Source organism: Oryx dammah, unplaced genomic scaffold (assembly GCF_014754425.2).
Source record: "Oryx dammah isolate SB20612 unplaced genomic scaffold, SCBI_Odam_1.1 HiC_scaffold_11, whole genome shotgun sequence".
Lineage (NCBI taxonomy): Eukaryota > Metazoa > Chordata > Mammalia > Artiodactyla > Bovidae > Oryx > Oryx dammah.
In genome coordinates, this window is record NW_024070195.1 from 240,499 (window position 1) to 265,569 (window position 25,071).

Here is a 25,071-nt window from a genome sequence, read left to right on the forward strand (position 1 = left end):
TCAGCCGTGAGGGAAGCTCGGCCGTCAGCTGGACGGGCTGCAGAGAAGGTGTGGGGAGGGGGAGGGGGCATTTCTGTTGTAATTCCAAGACCCCTTGGGCTTCCTCGGTGGGTCAGCTGCTAAAGAATCCGCCTGCAATGTGGGAGACCTGGGTTTGATCCCTGGGTAGGGAAGATTCGCTGGAGAAGGGAAAGGCTACCCACTCCAGTAATCTAGCCTGGAGAATCCCACGGACTGTACAGTCCATGGGGTCACAGAGTCAGAGACGACTGAGCGATTTTCACTTTCACTTTCAAGACCCTTTAGGCCCAAAGCAGATACTGCAACTTCCCTTTAATTCATCTTCACACACACAAGGTTCCTGTTATGAGTCTTCAGGTTTTTCTTTTTACTGATACATTTTCTTATTTTTACTATTACTCAGGTTTAAGTTGTTATCTGAAGGAGGTTAGGGCCTCAGCCAGTACTAGAAGCAACACTTCCGGGACTTTTAGCAACCCTCACAAGGCCCTTGCCATGAGGCCCGTGGGTGGGGCTCCGGCCCCCACAAGTCCGCAGGCCTGGCTCCTACAATCTGGCCACATGCAAACCCAGACCCATCTGAGTTGTCCAAGTTACATTTGTTACTGTAATTATGTAATTCCATGAAATGCAACATAAACCAAAGGAGTATGAATAGAAAGAAATAGCTGTCATTTCTATGCAAACTGCACTGATTGCTCTGGAAAGACTATTTACAAGTAAGTTGCTAAAAATTTCCTGTTAAATTAAATGTAGTGAAGACATTTGTAAAACAAACCACAAAAATATCACCGAGCTGCAGAAGGGCTCTGCGTTCAGACAGGCACACAAGCAGTGCCACACTCTGAAGGGAGAGCAGTTCTGGGACCACTGATGCCCTGGATGTGCTCCCAGGGGACGGTGCACCCCACAACCGGCAGAGCCGCCGAGAAAACAACACAAAGCCTGTGCGGCCCTCTTGGGACTACAGCTGACACACATCTCCGTGGCGCAAACAACTGAGTCCGCGTGCACAGCAGCGGCACGGTACCTGCAGAGCCCCGTTTCTGCTGAAGGACGAGGCGCACTGCATGAGCCGGCTCAGCTCCTCGGAGACCGCCTCCACCACCCTGGACAGCACCCGGGGCACCAGGTCCTTGGAGACAGCAAACACCTGAGAGACGGCGGAAGCACAGAGAGACGGCGTGTCACGGGGACGCTCCGTGGCCCGGATGCGCGACAAGTGAAGGGGCGTGCACGGCGAAGCCACGCCCCGGTCTCCCCAGCCAGGGACGGGAGGGAGACACGGCTGGCACTCAGGCTACGTTCACTACGCTCGACAAAAGGTAACCTCCGAAAATAGACTGGCAGACAGAATTCTGAAAGGTGCTGTTGATGGTGACAAGGTGAAACACTTTTAAGGATTTTTTTCCTCCTCTTACCCTTTTCACAAAAAGAAATGTGATTTCTAAAGAGGAAATTGTAGAAATGAAAATATACTGGGTCAGGCTCTCCTTGGATCAAAACAACTGCTACTTCATACTGGGTACCTAACTCTGTATTGCACAAGCGTTCTCAATTTTACTATCTGCTGAATTAAAAATATATTTCCTTTCATTTGACAAAAACACCATTTTCAAGTCTTGAATTTTGATAGTTTCAAACTAAGAATTACTATATTTGGCGAAACATTACGATCCTGACTTCTAGGTTAAACTAAATCATATTTTTTTTTTTTTTAGCTTTTCCATTTTTCAGATTCAATCACTAGCATTAAACCTTCTGGTCAACCCAAACATAACCCGAGCATTGAAGAAAATTCTGGGCAAGGTAAGATTGTGAACAGTAAATAGTAAATGTTATGTACAGAATTCTACTTTTAGCCACTGGGAGGTGTGGAAAAGGGACTGGAAAAGCCTTTTTGTCTGTAAACAGTGACAGTGGGTGCCTCAGTAGGAGTCACCATCCTCACGCAAAGGCCCTCGCACGCTGCAGCGCCCTTGGCACCACCTGCGACGGGCCTCCCCCACCGCCTGAGGATCCCAGACGCTCACCTAACAGAAGAGCGTTTTTATAAAGGTCTCTGATGTATAACAAGTATCCAAGTTGAAAGTATGTCACTCATCGTAAAAAGGTGTGCATGGTTAAGTTCCTGCCTGAGCTAACCACGTAAAACTTTATTTCATGGAGGACGAGTGTGCCGTGCCTCACGAGGACCTGAGAGGGGCAGACCCCGCGGCCGCTCTCTGCGGAGGCTGCTGGGCTTGGCTGCCTTGGCAAGCAGGCAGCACTGTGTCCTTCACTCATGCTCTGGTTCAGCCTCCATGACCACGTGTCTCCAGGTCACCGAGGTGACCCAGACAGCACGTGTGGGTGCAGAGGGGGAGGCAGCCCCACCCCCCGGTGTACCTGCCTGTACAGAGGCAGACACTCAGGAGGAGGGTTCTGGCAGCGGTCAACCTCTGCTGGATGACGGCCCACGGGCTGCAGCCAAGCCGGAATGATGGTGTATGGCACACCAGCAGAAAGCTCCTCGGGAGCGGGCCAGGCGTGACTGGCAGCACCAGCATCCAGGAACCCTCATCAGCCACACAGGGGAGGCCACCGCCTATGCCCTGCCGCAGGCTGAGCCTGTCCTCCAGCATGCCCCACGGCTGCCAGAATAAGACGCCAGCACTCACTGGTACACTGGTGAAGACCAGGGCAGCGGGTGCCCAAGGTGGAGAAAACACCCTTTCACTCTCTTCTCTTTACCTGCCAAATATCCATTAGTCTTAATTATGAGGAAAAAACATACCATATTTCATAAAAAAGACTCTCACAGTTAAAACATGCACATGTATGTGTTGAAGCCAGATACTGTATTTTACTCAGACTAGAAATACACTCTGAAGGGAGAAGGCCCCCATAAGAACCACTGAATTTACCCCTACTCTCTTGTCCAGTCACCCACACCCCGCAGGAACAGCAGCGACAGCTTACCTCTGCGTGCACGGCGATTATATTCACCAACGCTTCTTTCAAGTAGTTTCTGACACCTGCAATCAGACGGGGGAGGGAAAGGCATTCAGTGGAGACGCGAGTGCCTCGCACCTTCCAGGAGGCACAGGGCCAGCACAGGCCCAGAGCTCCTGAGGGCGCTTCCGTTTCCGTCTCCTCCTCACAAGCCAGGACCCATGGCAGGGGGGCTGGGAGAACACCCCCAAGTGCCAGGTTCGCACCCTCATGGGGTTGCAGTGAGGAGGCCCCGGTGCTCACAGGGTTCCTAATAGCCCCAGTGCTATTTTGCAAGAAAAAGTATAAAAACAAAATAGTGCTCTAGTAACTCCAAAACAATTACTTTCACTTGGAGAATAGAGTTTCAGGATGCCTTTGCGAGTTAACAGCACAAACTGAGAATTTCTTCTGCATGAAACACAAAATCCTACTGTGTTGCAAAGTCGCGTTCCCTACAACCTGCCCGAGCTGCTGATTAGCTGGAGGGCTGGACCCCAGCCCGTGAGGGCCCAGCGCGTGCTGGCTCTGCACACACAGCTGCGCCAGGTTGCCGAGCTCCGGGCCATGTGTGGGTGCGCTCAGTTTGTGAGGGGCCAATCTCATAAATATTTATTTGGTTCTGTTTTGCTGATGGAATAACTGAGAAAACAGATCGAAACAATTAAATACAATCCAGAAGTCAGTTGATTCTTCCTGAGAACAAGGACAGCTGCACGGTAGTGAGTCCTGTCCGGGAGGAAAGAGCCGTCCTAGCGAAGGTGAACGGTGGAACGTGTGACTAGTGCGAGGACCAGCAGAGCCGTCTCCCCGAGAGGAGGCCCCCCAGGCCAGGCAGGGGCTCGAGGGCCCCAGCGCTGTGCTCTGGTCAACGCGACCACTGGGCTCTAGACTTGAGTCTTTAAACCGAACCGCCTGGAGGGCTGGCATCTGCACATCCAGAGGTGAACACAGTTCCTGGGCCACAGGGACCACACACACACACGCACGTGCAAACACACGGAGCCCCTGGGAGGCTGGGAGCCCGCTGGGACTGCCTGGCCACACTCTGCACGGGTTTGGGAAGGATGCTGCGTGTCGCCTGCCCCAGGGAGGGGGCGCCTGGCTCCCCGGTGACATCGGGGCACTGGGCTGAGTGAACCCAGAAGTCCGACCTGCGGGCCGCAGCCAGCCCTGACCTCAGGCCTCCCTGGTGGCTGTGCTCAGCCTCCCCGGAGCTCCTGGACGGCCCTGACTGGTGGCTGCCTGGGGCTGCAGCAGAGATGCTGCCCACTCCACACAGGGCCATCTCTCAGAGGACGGCAGGGTGGGGAGCTCTCCCCAGTGCGGCCATGGCGGCACGCAGGACCCCCGGCACCCCGGCCCAGGCCTGGCTAACACTGTCTCCCGGCCGGACTGTCCGCTCCGTGGGCACGGGGCTTGTCCCCTTCACTGCACCTCTGGAGCCTCAGACCCACCACACCGGCTGGGCAGCAGCTCAAGAATGTTTATGCATAAGAAACAATAAGGGCAAAGGCAGCATATGCTTACTCACGACGACGCTCCTAGGACTGAGCCCTCTTAAGCTGAAAAGTGAATGCGTGAGTGAACAAACAGGCGAGAGAAAAGGTACAGGCAGGATTCTGTAGTATCCACAAAGAGGGTCAACACTGGGTGTCTGGGTGAAGGGGATGTCTGCTAAGGCAAGTCTCTCCCCTTTCAAGGAATTTAAGAAAACAAAGACAGCCTTCTGAATTTTTTTTCTGAATTTCTGAATTTTTTTCAGGATCCGTTTGAAAAATACAATTTGAATAAAGAAAGTATAGCAGAATACAATATTGCTGAGGCTAAATACATCTGTTTTCAGTCTGATTTTTCCAGCTGTATCCCTGAGCAAACGGCCTGCTCCAAAGAGCAGATCATCAACACGGCCTCAATGCTCACAATGCCAGGTACTTAGAAGACGCCCGCTTCCCAGAGCCGTGACCACTCGGGACAGGTGCTGGCTCTCGGGTCGGCCCAGCAGCAGCGGGTCACGAACACCAGCCTCACGGGCCTCGAGCCGGGGGCACGCACAGGAAGGGCAGAGCAAGCGCCGCTCTGTTGTGATGAGGCAGTCGGTGCTGTTTGTGAGAAGGTTCCTCTTAGAAGAACGCCCACAACTTTCCATGTTCTTCAGACACAGAATGACAACAGCTTCTAAGTATTTACAATCTCGCCTCCTCGACCCTGAATGTGGAATCCGACTGTGTCACGGTATTTGACGAGAGAAGCGTCCCCACCCACACAGCGCCAGCCCAGACCGGCGCCGAGCCGCGCGCCCGGCGGCCCAGCGGGAATTCCCCCCGGAGAAGGCCGGGCCCAGCGCTTCTGGGCAAGAGTCCCTGCGGCCCCGGCAGGGTGGGCTTCTCACGCGGGGGCCTGGATCGCAGACCATGTCTGCCAACAACGGAGGTCCTGTTTCTCATACATCAAAGTGGAAAAGAAGTCTCTCTTCTGGCCGTATTTACTGGTTTCCTGTTTTAAGCAGATAGGGAGGACACCATTTTGGAATAACTACCCCAATTTTTGTGGAACGCCTATTACTATTACCTGCCAGACTCTGTTCCGTGTGCTGGGGACACGGGAGTGGCCTCAAGAACAAACTCACAAAAAACGAAGGCCGCTCACGCCCGAGGACACGGCCACTGGGCGCGGGAGGCGCCGCGGCGCTCTCGGCAGAGCCCCCAGGAGAGCAGGCGCCAGGAGCAGACGCGCGCACAGCCGAGCGGGGCGCCCCTGCCTGGCGAGACCCCTCGGCAGCGGCTGCGGAGGGACGGGCCCTGCCAGGCGCAAAGGAAGCGGAGCCCCTCCGCGCCTCCCTCGGGAGCGGCACCCAGCGGCAGGCTGAGACGCGGGTGCGCGGGGCCACGCGGCGACTGAAGCTTCGGGTTTCCTCCAAAGACGGGAGACTGTTTTTCAACTAAAAAGTGTGATACAGGCAGACTCGCGTTCTCCTGTAATAATTCGGACAAATGGGAAACTGTCTATTCAATTAAAAAGTGTTATACAGGCAGACTCGAGTCTTCCTATAATAATTTGGACAAATGGCTAGGCAGACCTCTCTAGAGAGTATCCACATTAAAGACCAGAATAGTGAAAACTTTGGATTGATCAAGCCTATATTCTTGTTTTCAAAATATTAAATGCACACTCAGAAGAAGACACAGAACTGCAAGGTTTCCTACTAACAAATAAGAGTCCAGTGAACTTCCCCTTTACCTTTCTCCCTAGCATGCTGTGCCTTTAGATCTTTCCCTGTGAATATTTTTTTTTTTCCTAAAAAGCGAGTCTTGCTTGCTTCTTTCCCTGATGTCCACGCACTCTTCTGTGCTGGTGTGCACACACTGACCGCATCTTCACTGGCTGCTGAGGGTTCTTCAGCATGGATGTCCCGTAATTCACTTATTCTATTTATTCTCAGTTGTTCCATTACTTCTCCTTACTCACAACTACTTGGCAGTCACACTCCCTTTAGGAATACACCACCATAAACACCACCACGAGGCTACCGGCCCTTACATTCTCACAGAATAATTTACTCAGATACCTTCCAGAAGTGAAATTGCTGAGTCAAAGGTTTTGATCCATTCTGCCAACTTGAAATTGAAAAGGCGACTCAAAATTAAACCCCCACTTCCTCATGCCTTTTTCATTTTCTTAACTTGGATTCTCTACTTACTATAATTAATAAAAAACATAATATATGCTTCTCAACTATGATGATGACAAAACTTTCCATCAAAACACTGTAAGAAAAATTCAAGCAAAATGCAAAGGTCAAAGGAAATTTACTTTGTTACACAAGACTTATACCCAGGCCGACAGAATAGAGAGTGTCTGAGAAAGAGGTGGACAGAGAGGCACTGCACGTCCTGAAGACACGGGTGGCCCCTGCACACACACACCCAGCTTTCCTCCAAGGCATTTCCTGTTAAACCCTCCACACACAGACTGGCCTCAGGCACCCTGCCTCTTGTTGTTCTGAAACACTGCACTCAGTCAGTAATAAAAGTCTGACTCTGGAAACTCTGGAGAGACTGCCTACTTTATAAACCACATTTCCTGTTTTTAACCCTTGTGCCCTAAATCAGTTACCAGTCCTAGTCTACAGATAAAAATAGATTGAAAAATACTATAAATATCCCACAATGTACTTTTTTTTTTGGTCAAACTGAAACATTACATGAAAGAACTTAGGGGCATTTCTTTTCAAGTAAATCATCTATTCAATTACAGTGTGAAGACACATTATTGAAATTACCGCCTATTAACAGCAACTAGAAACGGCATCGACTGTCAGTTGCAAAGGCTCGAAACTTCTGCAGCAGAATCACTTGTGCTGGAGCAGAAAGCAGTTTCAGGTCCAGGCCTTTATGTTTAACTCACTCTTTCTTGACATATCCGGGATTTATACATGAATGCTTGGGGTCAAAAGAATACATTTCGACTGTAGTATATGAATGAATAAATAGGTCTCTACAGCTTTCAATTTTCTTTCTCAGAATCCTTTAATTAATATATGTCAGATCATGAACTCCTTATTGCCAAATTCAGACTTAAATTGAAGAAAGTAGGGAAAACCACTAGACCATTCAGGTATGACCTGAATCAAATTCCTATCGATCATACAGTGGAAGTGAGAAACAGATTTAACGGACTAGATCTGATAGACAGGGTGCCTGATGAACTATGGATGGAAGTTCAGGACATTGTACAGGAGATAGGGAGCAAGACCATTCCCAAGAAAAAGAAATGCAAAAAAGCAAAATGGCTGTCTGGGGAGGCCTTACAAATAGCTGTGAAAACAAGAGAAGTGAAAAGCAAAGGAGAAAAGGAAAGATATAAGCATCTGAATGCAGAGTTCCAAAGAATAGTAAGGAGAGAGAAGAAAGCCTTCCTCAGTGATCAATGCAAAGAAATAGAGGAAAACAGAATGGGAAAGACTAGAGATCTCTTCAAGAAAATCAGAGATACCAAGGGAACATTTCATGCAAAGATGGGCTCGATAAAGGACAGAAATGGTCTGGACCTAACAGAAGTAGAAGATATTAAGAAGAGGTGGGAAGAATACACAGAAGAACTGTACAAAAAAGATCTTCATGACCAAGATAATCACGATGGTATGATCACTCACCTAGAGCCAGACATCCTGGAATGTGAAGTCAAGTGGGCCTTAGAAAGCATCACTACGAACAAAGCTAGTGGAGGTGATGGAATTCCAGTTGAGTTGTTTCAAATCCTGAAAGATGATGCTGTGAAAGTGCTGCACTCAGTATGCCAGCAAATTTGGAAAACTCAGCAGTGGCCACAGGACTGGAAAAGCTCAGTTTTCATTCCAATCCCTAAGAAAGGCAATGCCAAAGAATGCTCAAACTACCAGACAATTGCACTCATCTCACACGCTAGCAAATGCTCAAAATTCTCCAAGCCAGGCTTCAGCAACACGTGAACTGTGAACTTCCAGATGTTCAAGCTGGTTTTAGAAAAGGCAGAGGAACCAGAGATCAAATCGCCAACATCCGCTGGATCTTGGAAAAAGCAAGAGAATTCCAGAAAAATATCTATTTCTGCTTTATTGACTATGCCAAAGCCTTTGACTGTGTGGATCACAATAAACTGTGGAAAATTCTGAAAGAGATGGGCATACCAGACTACCTGACCTGCCTCTTGAGAAATCTGTATGCAGGTCAGGAAGCAACAGTTAGAACTGGACATGGAACAATAGACTGGTTCCAAATAGGAAAAGGAGTATGTCAAGGCTGTATACTGTCACCCTGCTTATTTAACTTCTATGCAGAGGACATCATGAGAAACGCTGGACTGGAAGAAGCACAAGCTGGAATCAAGACTGCCGGGAGAAATATCAATAACCTCAGATATGCAGATGATACCACCCTTATGGCAGAAAGTGAAGAGGAACTAAAAAGCCTCTTGATGAAAGTCAAAGTGAAGAGTGAAAAAGTTGGCTTAAAGCTCAACATTCAGAAAACTAAGATCATAGCCTCTGGTCCCATCACTTCATGGCAAATAAATGGGGAAACAGTGGCCGACTTTATTTTGGGGGGCTCCAAAATCACTGCAGATGGTGACTGCAGCCATGAAATTAAAAGATGCTTACAACCTAGATAGCATATTCAAAAGCAGAGACATTACTTTGCCAACAAAGGTCCGTCTAGTAAAGGCTATGGTTTTTCCAGTGGTCATGTATGGATGTGAGAGTTGGACTGTGAAGAAAGCTGAGCACGGAAGAATTGATGTTTTTGAACTGTGGTGTTGGAGAAGACTCTTGAGAGTCCCTTCGGCTGCAAGGAGATCCGACCAGTCCATTGTAAAGGAGATCAGCCCTGGGATTTCTTTGGAAGGAATGATGCTAAAGCTGAAACTCCAGTACTTAGGCCACCTCATGCGAAGAGTTGACTCATTGGAAAAGACTCTGATGCTGGGAGGGATTGAGGGCAGGAGGAGAAGGGGATGACAGAGGATGAGACGGCTGGATGGCATCACCGACTCGATGGACAGGGAGGCCTGGCGTGCGGTGATTCATGGGGTTGCAAAGAGTCGGACACGACTGAGTGACTGAACTGAACTGAACTGAAGAGGATTTATATTCATAAGAGTTTAGCTTTCATAAACTTCAGAGACAAACTGTATGTTTAAGATTCCAATACAAGCAAGGGAGTCACAATCTCTCCGATTTCAGAGTCAGACTCTGATGTGTAAAATAGTCTGTGAACTTATTCTAACCTAAAATAGTACAGAACACGATACATTTAGGATGAAATGTCAGTTTCAACATTCGAAACTGATACTGAATTTTAGACTTACAGGTATAAAAATATAACACCAACATAAATCTATTTTGTTTGTTTCAATTTCTTCTTTTGGCAGGAAAAACCTGTTTCCATCAGAAGGCAACTTCACCCAGAAAAGCGAACAGGAAGGAGCCAGGTGGACTGCGGTGCACGAGCCTGGCGCCTGCTGCACAGAGTGAAGTACAAACAGACGCTGCACATCGACGCGTAAATACGGAATCTAGAGAAATGGTCCTGACGGGTCTATTTGCAGGGCAGGAACAGCGACGCAGACGTGGAAAAGACTGTGGACACAGCGGGGGAAGGGCAGGGTGGGACGGACCGAGAGCAGCGCTGCCATCATCCCCGGCCACGTGTGGAGCAGCCCCTGGGAGCTGTACAACCCAGGGAGCTCAGCTTGGTGCTCTGTGACAGCCTAGAGGCTCAAGTGGGAAGGGACACACATATATCTATGGCTGATTCACGCTGCTGCATGGCAGAGACCAACACAGCATTATACAGCAAGTGTCCTTCAATTTACAATTAAAAATATAAAGGTGACAAGAAAATAGAACTGATTCTGTGTGCACAGATGGGTTTTGTTTCACACTGTGAGGTGTTACAGTTATGTATGTACTTCATAAAGGTCTGTAGAATCTTCAGATTTCACAATCTCTAGGAGCCCCGCCCCAGCCCTCAACAAGAATGACCTCAGAGGAAATCAAACTAATAAATGCTTGTGAGGGAAGCCGGACTGCAGACCACGGCTCTGGAGCCTGGCAGCCCGGGTCAGGACGGCAGCCCCGCCGTCTGTGCCACGGCCACGGCCGAGGACGCACACGTGTGGCCACCGCAGGCGGCCTGACTCTGAGCAGCTCTGCTCCCAATGCTGGGGCTGGCACGGTGAGCAGGGCACACAGTGCTCACTCTCAGGACCGGGTTCCACCCACAGCGTAAGAAGTAAGGTACAACTAGGCCAAGTTTCTGCTATTAAACCAAAGAAAAGGCCTTGGAATCAAAGACAGAGGAGTTGTAATAAAATCAGAGGCAGAAAAAACATGAAAGCCAGGAACTGACCTGGAGCTTCGTCTTCATCTGTATCAGAAGGGATCTCTGGAGTCACCGTATGGAGAAGTGTAAGTGTGAGGAGGGGCTGCAGGCCTGGCCGGTTGCAGTGGAGACCTTGACCTTGCAGCTATCAGAGCTGAGAGAGTGCAAAGCTCCACGCGAGAAGTGAGCTTGGAAACAGCGCCAATGGTCATTTGCTGACTGTGACATTCGGCCGGCAAGGTTCCTAAGTCTGCAAGTAGGAGTTGTCCCCTCTTTTCCCATTAAGCAGAACTCGCATCGAGGAAAGCACATAAATCCTGTGTTTCCCACACACACACGTACCAGCATCCTGACGGAGACATGGCAGCCTGCTCCCCGCAGGCACTCCTGCACTTCGTCCCTGTGGGCCCAGGACTGGGAGGTCGCCCTGCTGCCCGCGCTCCCCAGCCGAGGAGGGAACGCACAGCAGGGCGCCGCCCTCCGGGTTCTTTTCAACGTCATGGCCTGGCCTCGGGTGGGACGGGTCTCCCTGCCTGGACGAGCACATCACGCTCACGAGCCCACTCCATGCTGTGGGCACTGACTGGTCTCCAGCTTCCGGTTACTCCAGACAGAGCTGCAGTGGAGACGCTGTCTGCTGGTGCAGAGACGCTCCCCTCGGGGACATCCTGGGAGGGAGTGGGCCACTGCCAAACACTCTGCTGCCTGTGCTGCCTTCTCCCAGGGAGAGCAGAGCGACCCTGCAGCCCAAACAGCCACGGCGGTGGCAGTCTACGTGCCGTCTCAGTGAGTACGGACCCATGAATGTGTCCAAAAGGAGCATCTGCTCTAGTTAAAAGAAAAAAGGATTTCTGCACCTATTTTCCTTAGCATAAGATGAAAAAGCCACAGCACAAAGGGAAATAGAGAAAAAAAGTCTGAGAATATACACAGATTTTTCTTTTCACTAATACAACCCAACTGTGCAATGTAAGAAGGTGTGTACCTTTCATTTCCATCACATCTGAAGTCCCTGAAAGTGTCTTTGTGGTTTCATAAAGCCTACCATCACCTCTCCTTCAATACACAAACCTGCTCAGAGTGACACTCACTCCACGCACATCTCAGGTCCTTATTACTGGCATCACGGACTGTCACACCGTTTGCAATCAGTAACGAAAGCAACGGCAAAGCTGAAAGCTGAGTTTTCAAATATATCACGCTTGTGAATATACTTGGGTTGTCACTCAGACACTTGGATTAATAGTATGAGATATTAAAATGATCCAAAAGAAAACTCTTACTCAAGTGTCTTCCCGCACGACATGAAGGTTTCGTTCAGTCTCTCCCACTGGCTCCTGTGGAGGGCACCCGCCCTGTCACCAACGCCTGATCCCCAGCTGACCGTGGGGCAAGCTGTCCCACACCCCACCTGAGTGGTGGAGACGGGCGGCTGCCGGGGCACTGGCTCGCTGAGGAGCTGAGACACACAGCAGCCCTGCTTCTGCCAGCCATGCATCCTCGGCTTTAGGGAGGGAGGCCAGCCTGGAAGTCTCCGTTCTATCGTGGGCTCCCAGGAAATTCTCGAGATGCTGCTTTAAAACACACACTCACAAGTTTTCCACCAGAATGTGAAGAATAAAGAGCCATCAAAAGGGCTGTTAAGCTATACTCAGAGAATAGTCAGGGGCTGGCTTTCTTGACTCATTATTAAGAGAAGACAGTCACGAAACGTCACCTGGAGTTGGGAGAGACACAGAGAGCTGGCATTTCTGGTCCAGCTGTGACAGGTCAGAGGTGAGACATCCGAAGGCCGCTCTGTGGTTTGGTGTTCTCACAAAACCCGGCAGGCGTGCGTGCTCTGCTGGAAGCAGTGAACTTGGCAGTTTCCGAGTGTGCAGTGCACGCAGACAACAGCACTCCCCAGGCGCACAAGATTCCAGGCCAGGCTGCAAAGGCCAGTCTTGCGGAGGAGGAAGGGCTGGAAATGCCAAGTGAGGGTGAAGAGGCATCCCTGAGCAGACGCACGCCCCGCGAGAGACCTGAGCGTGGGAAGCCTTGAAGCTGAGCTAGCAGAGGCTCGGGGCTATTCTCCCCCAGCCCGCGATGGGGAAGGCTCACGGATGCACAACTTAAATGACACGACACACTCTGGGGTTCACAGCAAACCCTCTAGAAACAGTCACTGCTGTTCCTGCACAGAGGAGAGCAGCTCTGCCTAGAAGACAGCAACTGGAGGTCCTGACTGACCCACCCCACTCCAGAAACCAAAGGGAAATGGGAAGTTCACAACAGAAACTCCAGGAAGGTAGGTGAGGGAACACAGGCAGTGGAAGTGAATACGGAAGGGTGAAAAAGTTCTGTCCTTAACGTCTTCCTACCCTTTCCACACTGAGTCTTCAGACCTGTCTACCCATGGCTGTTCTGTAATGTCTCTTGCTCCCTTTGAAATCAAAACGTCTGCACCACGGTTGGAGGTAAGGCTGTCTTGGGAGGTGGAAGTGGTGTGCTGACAAGGCTCTAGTCCTGTGGGAGAGGCAACAACGACATCTTATCATCAACAATTGTCAGTAAAGAGAGGAGACCATGTACACACACACACACACCCGTGCACGAGAAGCTTCCTGGGTTTCCTTTAGCCACGGTCTGTCTTTAGTTTCACTACTGTGACTTCAGTCCTTCAGAGTCTGTTAACTACTAATTTACTAAAACACTTTGATGGTGATCTAATTTGTTAAACAGTCAAATACAACAGCTGGAATCATCTGAACCTCACCTTTCTATTGTGGTGCATGTTTTAAACAACTGGCAAAGTGAGCACTGGCCACCATTTTCAGGTTAAAGCAACAATTTGGAGTTGTTTTCTTACCATGCTACTCATGCACCCCGTGCCCCCAGGTACAGGGGCAGCACAGCGCTCCAAGGAAACCCACACCCGCGCCGAGCAGCGCCAGGAGGACAGGCACATGCCTTTGGCTCTGAGGAGTCTGAGTGGAGGCAGCGTGGCTGCAACAGCCAGGCCAGGCGCTCAACGACAGGCCAGTGCTCCTGGGCCGAGCCGCAGTGTCCGCCCCGTGGACACGTGGGGGTGCCCGCCTGCTCACGGGCTGGGCTTGTGGACAAACGGGGGGGCCGCTGTCGGTTCAGCACGCTGTCGGCTCAGCACACTGTCAGCTCAGCACGCTGGGCCACGGCCCCCGCCAGCCCCCAGGTCGTGCACTGAGCTGGAGAGCAGAGCCGGGGGCATACCCTCTGGCGCCCTTTCAGACTCCTCACCCAGAGCCATCTGCAGACAGACACCTGTGAGTTCAGAGTGTGCACTGAGCTCACAGCAGCCAAGGTCACAGGGGGCAACGAGCAGCTGGGAAGCATGAAGGAGTGCCCAAAGGGCAGGGTGTGCACGAGGGCCCCGCCGTCTCCCACGGCGCACACACGTTCTAGGAAACGACTCTTGGTCATAATTGGACAAAATCAGGTGAAGTGAGTGAAAAAAACTTCGACACTGTTCACAAGACCCAGGACCGGAAGTTCTGCAGACACAATTACGTGACGTCCACGCAGTTTCCCGAACACCAGAGGGGACACAGCCTGGCAGGACCTGACAGGCAGGAACCTGCGGCTAAGGAAACGGGCCAGCCGATGCGACCGCTTAACAGAAGCGATGGTGCTGCTGGGACGTAAGGAACCAAAGGAACGCAGTGCTCGTCCAGTCGTGCAGGACTTCTGGGTGAGGTTTAACGAGAGTGAAAGGGATTACAAAAGGCAAGGGGGGTTCTAGGGAGGGCGACACAAACGTAGAAAGAGTAAGACAAATTTGACAGAGAGACGTTTTTCCACATTTCCTATCATTTCATTCCTGACTGACAGCTGGCTGCATGTCTGGGAAGAGAGAGCACTCAGTGGGTGTGGCCTGGACACAGAAACCAGGCAGGGCCCCGAGCCCCTGTGCAGACTCCCAGCCAGAGAGGGGACAGTTTGATTACTAAAATAGCAGCACTATGATAATGAATTGAAACTCACTTAAATATGCTCAAGCGGAGTTAGAAAATATGCTCACGCCATGATAATTAGAAAACATCTTCATTACCTTTAAAAAAAATGGTGAGGGAACCAACTCATTCTGAAAACAAATTAGAGAGTAAAATCAAGTTTTACCCTGCCTTTCCTGTATGAACTGGACTTCAGAGTAACCGAATCGTTGATGAATTTTTTTATTTCTTAATTTCATGCTCTAGCTACCAATCATTAGTTTGCAATCTCCAAGGAAATAAGGCCAATACTTTGGCCACCTGATGAGAAGAGATGACTCATTGGAAAAGACCCTGATGCTGGGAAAGACTGAAGGCAGGAGGAGAAGAGGATGACAGAGGATGAGATGGTTGGATGGCATCACCGACTCAATGGACATGAGCTTGAGCAAACTCCAGGAGATGGTGAAGGACAGGGAAGCCTGGTGTGCCGCAGTCCATGGGGTCGCAAAGAGTCGGACACAACTCAGTGACTGAACTAGGAAGAAAAGGATCATGGCAACAATTACCAATGGTGCTAAAACTATTAGATGAAAAGTCTGACCGGTTTAAAGGGTGGACCGAGCTGATAACACTTGAATCCAGTTTTCAGTCTTAACATCACAAACAGGGAGACAATCAAACATTATGGACTCCTGGTGACAAAATCCAAAAATCAAGCCTGAAACTGATAAAACTTCGTTAATCGTAAGTTTGGAAACACAAGGAGCAGAGAAACATGCCGCCTGCACAAGGAGGAAACCATATAGAAACTCCAGAAAATGAGAGCATCCACAGAACCATGATTTACTCAACAAATAAGCTGAAGGAAAGGCCGTCAGTCAGTTCACTCGCTCAGTCATGTCCGACTCTTTGTGACCCCATGGACTGCAGCACGCCAGGCTTCCCTGTCCATCACTAACTCACAGAGCTTGCTCAAATTCACATCCACCAAGTTGGTGATGCCATCCAACGACCTCAACCTCTATCACCCCCTTTTCTTCCTGCCTTCAATCTTTCCCAGCATCAGGGTGTTTTCCAGTGAGTCAGTTCTTTGAATCAGGTGGCCAAAGTATTAAAGAGTTTCAGCTTCAGCATCAGTCCTTCCAATGAATATTCAGGACTGATTTCCTTTAGGAATGAAAAGACCCTGGAGATGGGAAAAATTACTTCAGAGATGATGAGTAAAAGCAACACATAGATCTTGACAGGAGCCCTGATCTGACCGAACTGTCTAAACAACTTTTATCAGAATGGATGCTGACTGTGTTCCGGAGTCTAAGCTCAGACTGCTTGCTGCAAAACAGGCCAGTAATCGAGAGGTGAGCTGTCAGGACAAGGAATGCGGCTTTATTCGGAAAGCTGGCAAACCGAGAGGATGGTGGGCTCATGCCCCAAAGAACCCTGTTGCCTGAGTCAGGATTCAGGTTCCTTCCACACTGAAAGGGGAGGGAGTAAAGCCAAACACTTCCCCGCTGCTGCCAGCCTCCAGAGGGCATGTGTGAATTTCTCCTTCTCTGCAGCCATTCGCAGGGGCCTGGTCAGGAGGCTTCCTGTGAGCTACACCAAAGCATTTTATCAGCTCGATGCTCATGGCCTGGGAGGCAGAACTCCCAGAGATGAGCCATGTACAATCTACGCTTACAGGCGCCGTCCCTCTAGTGATTAACCTGTAACAGCATACAACAGGTTCTTTCCTATTGCAACTGGATATTCGATAGAATTAATGGATTGTTACATTTTTTTTCAGATCTGGTAATAGCATTGAGACTATATTTTCAAAGACATCATCCTTATCTGATTCGTGTGCGGATGAAATGACCCTTCATCCAGAGAGGGCGGGGGACTGGCCGAGAGCTCAGGGCTGCTGAAGCCGCCACGAAGTCAGCTCTGCGCTTCCCTGTTCTGCTGTGATCAACCTCTAGGAATGTCCAAAATAAGTTCAAACAATGGCCTTTTGCACAACAGCACATTAATTTACCCTGGTGCCAAACAGCTATCAGTTTAAGACATAGTAAAATAAATACTTCGATAGATAATACATGCAATCACAAAAGTATGTAGGCCATAGGTCATCTCAAGGTCAATCCATTTCACACCGAACACCATCAGAGCCAATGCTCAGCTTTACTGAAAATGCTTGGCAGACATTCTGCAGCCAAACGTCCAAAGCGCTGCACGGTCTCCCCTCCCTGACAGCCAGGCAGTGAGCTGCTTATGAAAAAGGAAACACAGCTGGGAGAAAAGTAAAGGCAGACAAGGGAAGTGCGATTTGAAAAAAGAGGACTAGGGCATCCTCCTTTGAAAAATGTAAAACTGCTTTTCTCCTATAAGTAGATGAAATACAAATTTATTAAAATCTTCCTGACAGTATTTTTTAAATGAAATTAAGAAAAACAGTTCAAGGAACTGATAAAACTACTCTGAGTTCAGCACCAGGAAAGACCACTGAGTTGGATGTCTCTCCAAAGGTGGAATTCACTCGACTGGGCTCTTTCAGTTAAAAGCAGAATCAGTAAGGTGGCAGGCTGGCCTGCGCGCAGGGCACGGGAGACCTGTGGAGGGTGGTCAGGAGTGCGGCAAGCCAGTGGGCACTGCCACTCGGGTGCCACGCCGGAGGCGAGAGTAGACGGCACAGGGTCTAACAAAGCGTCAGGAGTGGGATGCTCATAAAGGCGCCCTCAGAGTTCTGTAAGGCTCAGTCTTCAGAGTAAATCTGGAAAGGTGGACTGACACTCAGAGACCTTTGGGTGACACCTATCTTGTAATAATCTAATTACTTCTAAATGAATAGCTCACATCGTGTTTTTGGTAACTGTTTTCTTATTTAATCAACCAAAATTCTCCTCTTCTGATATCCTGTTGAAAATACCTATTAGGGTAAAAGCCAAACTGTAAATTAGTATTTTACTTCACATGTGTTTCCCCTGTTACCTCCAGCTTGAGTAATTTATGCCAAGGTGTTTCTCACTAACCAACCGACGGAGGAAATGTACTAGGGAAGGTTTCCTCTACGCTGGCACCCAGGAGGGCTACGGCAGAGGGAGGCCTGGAGACCACGGGGAGGAAGGAGACAGGGTTGGGAGCGGTCATGGGTGTGCAGGGGAGACACTGCTGAGGCCCCGTCTGGTTCTCCACACGCTGTGAACTGGCCCTTGAATGGCTGGCTGGGGTATTTTATTAGAAATAGGAAGTAATATTTGGATGCTGAAATCACTCCTCTTCTTTATTAATGGGACAAAACAAACTTTCTTTGCTGAACTCAGCTCTTTTCTTTTACCGGCACACCTGGAGCCAGCCCTGGCTGGAGACTGGGTTTAAGGAGGAAGGTGTCTCCCGGCACTGCTGGGTTCCGAGAGGGGCTTCCCCGCGGGAGGGAGGCGCCTTCGTCCACCTCTGGGGGAACCTGTCCCCTTCTTCTCCGATCCCTGCCTTGCCTGTGGGAGGCAGCGATAGGGCAGAGCAGCTACTTGCAGGAGGAGCTGGCGAGGGCTGGGCTCGCTCGGCCCCCACGGCCCCGCCTGCTGGTGCCTCTGTCTTATCCTGTGATTAGTATGAGGTCAGGAGAGACGACTGCCCTTCACCAGTTCCGGGCCCAGAGATTCTAATGGTGTTTCCGGCCTTTCCTTCACGCAGGCTGAGGCAGCGATGGGTGACAGTCCCTCCTCTCCGCCCCTCCGGCGCAGGACACGACTACTGCTCTCTTAGGAGGATCCAAGGAGCTGTCCCAGCACTTAGTAAACCTCCCCACATGCTCCAGGAAAGGATCCTCCCTAGGGGTGTGCACAGTTTAACAAGGAGTGAAATGGGTGTTTCCATGGAGGTGCTGATTTGATGAGACAAACGGCAGGCAGCCTGCCCACCACCCCTGTTCTTCACTTGAGGTGGGTGCAATTAGCTCACTGGAACACAGGGACCTGGTTAAATCACAAAAGAGTATTAGAAGAAAAGTGTTGGGGAAAAAAGAGGCATACAATAGGCAATCAAGGTACTCTTCACACAGCAGTGGAAATGCATTTACAGGCAGGAAGAGGCGATCACCCAGGATGAAGAGCGCCGACTGCAGGCTGGTCTCTGCCTCCGCACGTGGGATCCACAGTGAACAAGGGAAGTGCCCGGCCCACATGAGCCGGCTGCCCCCCCGGCCACCTGGCCCCCCACACTCAGAGCATCCACCACACAGATGTCTTCCCTCCCCCGACTTCCAATGACTACAGTTAACAGGAAAGCATTTTGAGGTAAAAATCAGTTAAGTACTTATTTTAAAATGGTTGATTTTATATTAATCTATTACCTTTCTGAATATATGTAAACATACATGTTCTAGATAGAAAACAAAGATTTAAGTGAAAATTTAAAGAAAGATTACTTCTCTTATTTAATATGTTTTTAAGATTTAAACTTTCAAGTGTACTTGTAAACGAGATTATTTTTAACTGAGCTAAAACTTATCAAACGCAAATACTCAGAGCTCTTAATAACTGAGGATAACAGAAAAATGACAGTCAGTTAAGTGACTCAGAACTAACCAGAATAATCTTTCCTGATATACATAGAATTAAAGAGGTGATCAGCTGGATCTTTAAAAAAAAATTACAGTGTCAGAAACTAAATTTATTTCTAACTACAGCAATACACAGGTACCCATATGATTTGCAAAATTCAGCTCTGAAATGAAAAATGAAATTGGAGATGAAAATTCTAAAGATAATACTAAGGTAACTGAAATTCTTTTGGAAGACTAAAGTCAAACTACTGTGGCTGCTCAGCTTGGTCTCAAAACTTCAGTCAACTTTAAAGAAACAAAAAGTCGCTCTATGACTATGAGAGATTGAGGCTGGGGATCCAGTCAAAACTACACTGAGAACAGGACTAGATACAGCTTAGAAAAGTCTGTGAAAGGCGGTGTTGGTTAAAGGGCGGACGGCACAGTGGTGTGCGTGCATGCTGAGGAGAGGGTGCTTGCCTGAAAGAGAGCACCAGGGCCTCCATGCCACAGGCCAGCAGCACCTCAGCTTGTGCAAAAAGCTCCCTGGGAACTATCACTCACACTGTGGGCTGGGAAGACGTGAGGGGCAGAGAAGGACCCCAGACCTGGACACTGAGTCGGTCCACACCTGGCAGCAGGGAGACCCTATTAAAAAGTGAACAAGAAGATTAATGAAAATGAGAAGGTCACATGATGTACTTTCCTATCGAAAAACAACTGAGAAAAATCACTGCCGAACCACAGAACAAATACGCGAAAGATAAACTGAGGCGTGACCCACGTTTGCTCAGACTCTGAACTATGAATTCCCACTGCACGACTGGAGCTTGGTGGGGAGGTACGGCCTGGGAACCAGGAGAGGCCCTGGCTGCCTGGAGGCGGCATGGGAGGAGCCAGGAGCGGGAGGAGGAGTGCCCATGAGCCAAGGTCTCAGCCTGGGGAGGGAGGAGGCCCAAAGGGTTGAAGCAGGGGTGACAGGTGGGCTTTGCCAACAGGCGAGGGGCTGGGGACAGGAAGACGGTGCGGCCCTGCAGTGACACGGGGCACCCTGCAGGGACCGGGCACGGTGGCAACAGAACTAGGGTCTGCGGAGGAGCAGCAGCCTGGCGGCCGACCCGAGGGGTGAGGAGGGTGCAGGCGAGTCCAGCGGGGGACATCTGTCCACGGAGGAGGGAGGCCTGAAGCTCAAAGCAGAGGTCAGGCCGCAGAGTGGATGCTGGAGGCACCAGTCAGCTTGCTCGAGTGGATGAAATCTCGGAGTTTAAACAAAGATTGGCAACCCCAGGGGAAGCCGGTGTCCAGGGCCGTTCCCAGTGCAGGGGCTGCAGGAGGAGGCGGCTGGGGGCTGCTCACCACAGTGGGAGGGCGGCAGCGCATGGGGGGGCGTCTCTCCCAGGAGCGGGACCAGCCTGGAAGTGCTCTGCAGAGCACCAAGGCCAGCATGTCCATGGACCCCAGGGTGGCTTGACGCACGAGAGACACGAGAGGACACAGGGGCCTCAGGTGGAACCTCCGAGGCGCCGCCCAGACAGCTAGTTCACGCTGGGCAGTAAAGTGGAACGTGTGGGGCTGTGAGTAGTCAGAGCAACAGGAGCTCAGGGGGTTCAGAGCCTGAGGTCCTGGCCAACCCTCCCCCACCCTCTGGAGGGAACGAGGATTTGTCTTAAGACAGCTGAAATTTAGACAACTGTAATAAATTGACTTAAAGCTCAACATTCAGAAAACCAAGATCGTGGCATCTGGTCCCATCACTTCATGGGAAATAGATGGGGAAACAGTGGAAACAGCGCCAGACTTTTATTTTTGGGGGCTCCAAAATCACTGCAGATGGTGACTGCAGCCATGAAATTAAAAGATGCTTACTCCTCAGAAGGAAAGTTATGACAAACCTAGACAGCATATTCAAAAGCAGAGACATTACTTTGCCAACAAAGGTCCGTCTAGTCAAGGCTATGGTTTTTCCAGTAGTCACGTATGGATGTGAGAGTTGGACTGTGAAGAAAGCTGAGCACCGAAGAATTGATGCTTTTGAACTGTGGTGTTGGAGAAGACTCTTGAGAGTCCCTTGGACTACAAGGAGATCCAACCAGTCCATTCTGAAGGAGATCATCCCTGGGTGTTCATTGGAAGGACTGATGCTGAAGCTGAAACTCCAGTACTTTGGCCACCTGATGTGAAGAGCTGACTCATTTGAAAAGACCCTGATGCTGGGAAAGATTGGGGGCAGGAGGAGAGGGGGACGACAGAGGATGAGATGGCTGGATGGCATCACTGACTTGACGGACATGAGTTCGGGTAAACTCCGGGAGTTGATGATGGACAGGGAGGCCTGGCGTGCTGCGGTTCATGGCGTTGCAAAGTCGGACACGACTGAGCGACTGAACTGACCTGAGGGAGTATGGAGAGGCGAGTGTACACAGGCACGGGCACCATGGGTGCACAGACGACCGACACTGCGAGGAGTGAAGCACCTGGCATGCGCATGCGTGCACGTGTGTGCACGTGTGTGCACGTGTGTACACATGTGCAGGGTCAGCTGTACAACAACTCCTTTATTTGGGAACCAGGGATGGGTTAACTGTTGTTATAAGAGTTTGGTATGGCAGGGCCCAAATTTTGTGAATTTGCAAACTCCCAATAACCCTTCATGGGGGCACATGTCACCTGAACTGATAAGGATCTTGACCATCACTCCTAATCTAATCTCGCCCATTTCCCGGCCAGCATCGCTCCTGGAATGTAACATGAAGCGTGGCATCTGCACTGTACTGCCTTCCTAAAGCTCCCAGATGGTGAGATTCCCAAGGTCACCCAGCCCAAGAGTTTTGAAAAAGACTGTAGATAGAAAGCTCCAGAGGCTGTTGACGACCTTGAGACCAGTGATCCACCCAGGGAGTTAGGTTTGCTCATGCGAGGTCAGGAACTGAGCTTACACTGAAGGTGCATGTCATTGCCTTGCCCTTGGTAACTGACCACTACCCCTGAGCTCACAGACTGGGCTGTCAGAAACTCCACCAACGAAAAGGGCAGTGCTGGGACCAATGGCCAGGATGCTCCCTGGTAGACAATTATCTTGCACATGAAACAGGGTGTAATTCCCAGAGGTTCCATCTAGAACACCACAGCCACCCTCCAGTGGCCATGTTACACATGCAGAGTGGACGGCTGGAGTCTTGACGCTTAAGCGGACGCCTGAGGACCAAGGACTCCTGACCATACGGGCAACGGGAAGACCCTGCAGGGAGGATGTGGGAGGTCTTCCCTGTGTGCTGCGGGCGGCTGGCGAGGCCGTGGGGTAAAGTATAGGGTCAGTACTGACTACATTGCACATTTTACTGTAAGACACTACAAAAATTTTAAGCAAGTTTCTGACAGGATCGGATATACTGTAAGAGGATGTATTTGGGATGTGAGCTGTCATCCAGTCTGGACACAGAAAAGAACGTATGCACGAGCAAACCTAACTCCCAGGGTGGATCACTGGTCTCAAGGGCATCTGCGAACAGCCTCTGGAACTTTCCATCTGCAATCTTTCTCTAAAGCCTTGGGCTCAGTGACTTTGGGAATTTCAACATTTGGGAGCTTTAGGAAGGTAATACAGGAAGGAGCATTTAGGAAGGTAATGAATGGCCTTGGGAGAGAAAGATCAACTATGATCTGCTTTAGGCAGAAGGCTCAAACGTCTATAATGGTGGATGGTGACTTCAGGAATTAAATAGCTACAATCACATAAACATTACTAATTTAATGATTCTGATTCTTAGCTTATACTTCCAGCATCATTATCCCTAATATGAACAAATTGATGCTTTCAAATTGTGGTGCTGGAGAAGACTCTTGAGAATCGCTTGGATGGCAAGGAGATCAAACCAGTCAATCCTAAAGGAAATCAACCCTGAATATTCATTGGAAGGACTGACACTGAAGCTGAAGCTCCAATACTCTGGCCACCTGATGCGAAGAGCTGACTCACTGGAAAAGCCCCTGATGTTGGGAAAGATTGAGGGCAGGAGGAGAAGAGGGCGACAGAGGATGAGATGGTTGGATGGCATCACCAACTCGATGGACATGAGTCTGAGCGAACTCCAGAAGATAGTGAGGGACAGGGAGGCCTGGCGTGCTGCGGTCCACGGGGTTGCAGAGAGTCTGACACGACTGAGCGACTGAACAGCAATGTGAACAGTAACAATAAAAGCAAACCATATTTGAAGAATAATGATGCCACCACCATCTAATAAAAGCACCACACAGCAATGACGACAGGATATCACAACAAGCTGTTGAACAAATAAAGGTAACACAACTTTCCGGCAGGTCACGGGTACAGCCACGCGCGCCCCAAAGACCTGGTGTCTAATAAGAACAGAGCCATTTTCACACCAGGCGACACCAACATGTTAGTGGGTGGCCTGGCTTTGTGTATTCCATGGTACTTCAAACAAAGAAACAAGTGTCTGATCATCAAAACTATTTCTTTCAATGACAGGTTATTTATAAAACACACATTATCAAGTGATCTAAGTGACATTTGTTTGACGTCACAACGATAATACTGGAACCGTCTGCCACCCTTCTGCAGTTGAATTTTCTCTGCTCAATTAGGATGCTCTCACTCCCATACCTTCTCCTTGAATCTTTCGTATCTTTGGCAACTGTAACTGGGTCTTCTGTAGAAGCGATCAAAGGTCTTAAGTAAATTTTTTGATGGAGGTCACAAGGTCACTGCAGAGAACAGCACTGTCTACTGCTTCTATGCAGGCAAGAAGCACCCCCAGAAGCAAGTGTGTGTTACTGAGATGATCACACACTCTGAGGTGTAATTAATTATCCTCTGGAATTTAAGATGATCTCTAAGCCATTTTAAGCACTAATAATTTAAAGTCTCCTAACTCCAATTATCAAAAAGTGGGTTTAAGCTAATAAAGATTTAAAAACCAAGTCAATCCCTTAGCAAATATGAAAAAAATGGGAACAAAAAGAAAAGCATCTTAAGCATGTATCAAGAGAAGCAAATCCATATTCACGGCTCAGGATGCCTGGACCTGAAACCACCCACCTGTCGGGGGCAGGCAGTCCCTCCAGTCGAAGTAGCCAGCGTAAATGCCAGGTTCCAAGGAGCCCACGATGGGGTCTGCCTTCAGCTCAATGTAGCTTTCAAACAGCCTCTGGTCCAGATCTTTGAGTGAGGCCATGCTCACCTGAGAGAACAGGGAAGGCACACCAGTGAGGCCGCGCCCGCTCACACGCACAAGGGGAGCACGCAGGGCGTCTACTCGCGGGTGGAGAAAACAGGGAAACAACGTGAGTGAATGCTGAGTAGGCTTGAGCAGCACTTACCGGCTTTCCCACAAAGAGGCATGACCTTACTTCACCACAGGTAGTAAAGAGCACTGCCCCATGGCAGGCGCCCTGCTTCCCCGCTGCCCCCACAGCGCTCTGAAGCCCACTCAAAACAGGTACAGAACATGAACGCATGGCTTTATTTCAATGTTTCCAACTTAAATTTTCTAGTTTACTATTTTAAAAACTTTTTTGGTAACAATAGTTTGTAAAAATTAAACTTCTGAGAAAGAAGAAAATAACAGAAAAATAAGCCCTGTTATTTTCATTTCAAAGATGACAGAAAGAGCACTTTGAACTGAGCCAGCGCTATAGAAATAAACTCACCAAACTATAATCAGAACCACTATGGGGAGCAGTGGGCGGGGTGCAAACTGCTGGGTAAGACAGGCTCAAGAGG

General features: G+C 49.7%; 1 protein-coding gene across 2 annotated transcripts in view; it reads right to left on the reverse strand.

Moving 5' to 3' along the window:
• Positions 1–25,071, reverse strand: part of EXOC2 (exocyst complex component 2) — a 120,209-nt gene that overhangs the window by 5,703 nt on the left and 89,435 nt on the right. Inside the window, exons 23-25 of one of the 2 annotated variants that reach the window (XM_040249275.1) lie at positions 24,388–24,529; positions 2,983–3,038; positions 1,052–1,174 (exon numbers count right to left, since the gene is read on the reverse strand). In XM_040249275.1, coding sequence (XP_040105209.1) covers positions 1,052–1,174; positions 2,983–3,038; positions 24,388–24,529 — 321 coding nt within the window. The remainder of the gene's footprint in view (positions 1–1,051; positions 1,175–2,982; positions 3,039–24,387; positions 24,530–25,071) is intronic. The other variant, XR_005722676.1, reaches the window with a different exon arrangement.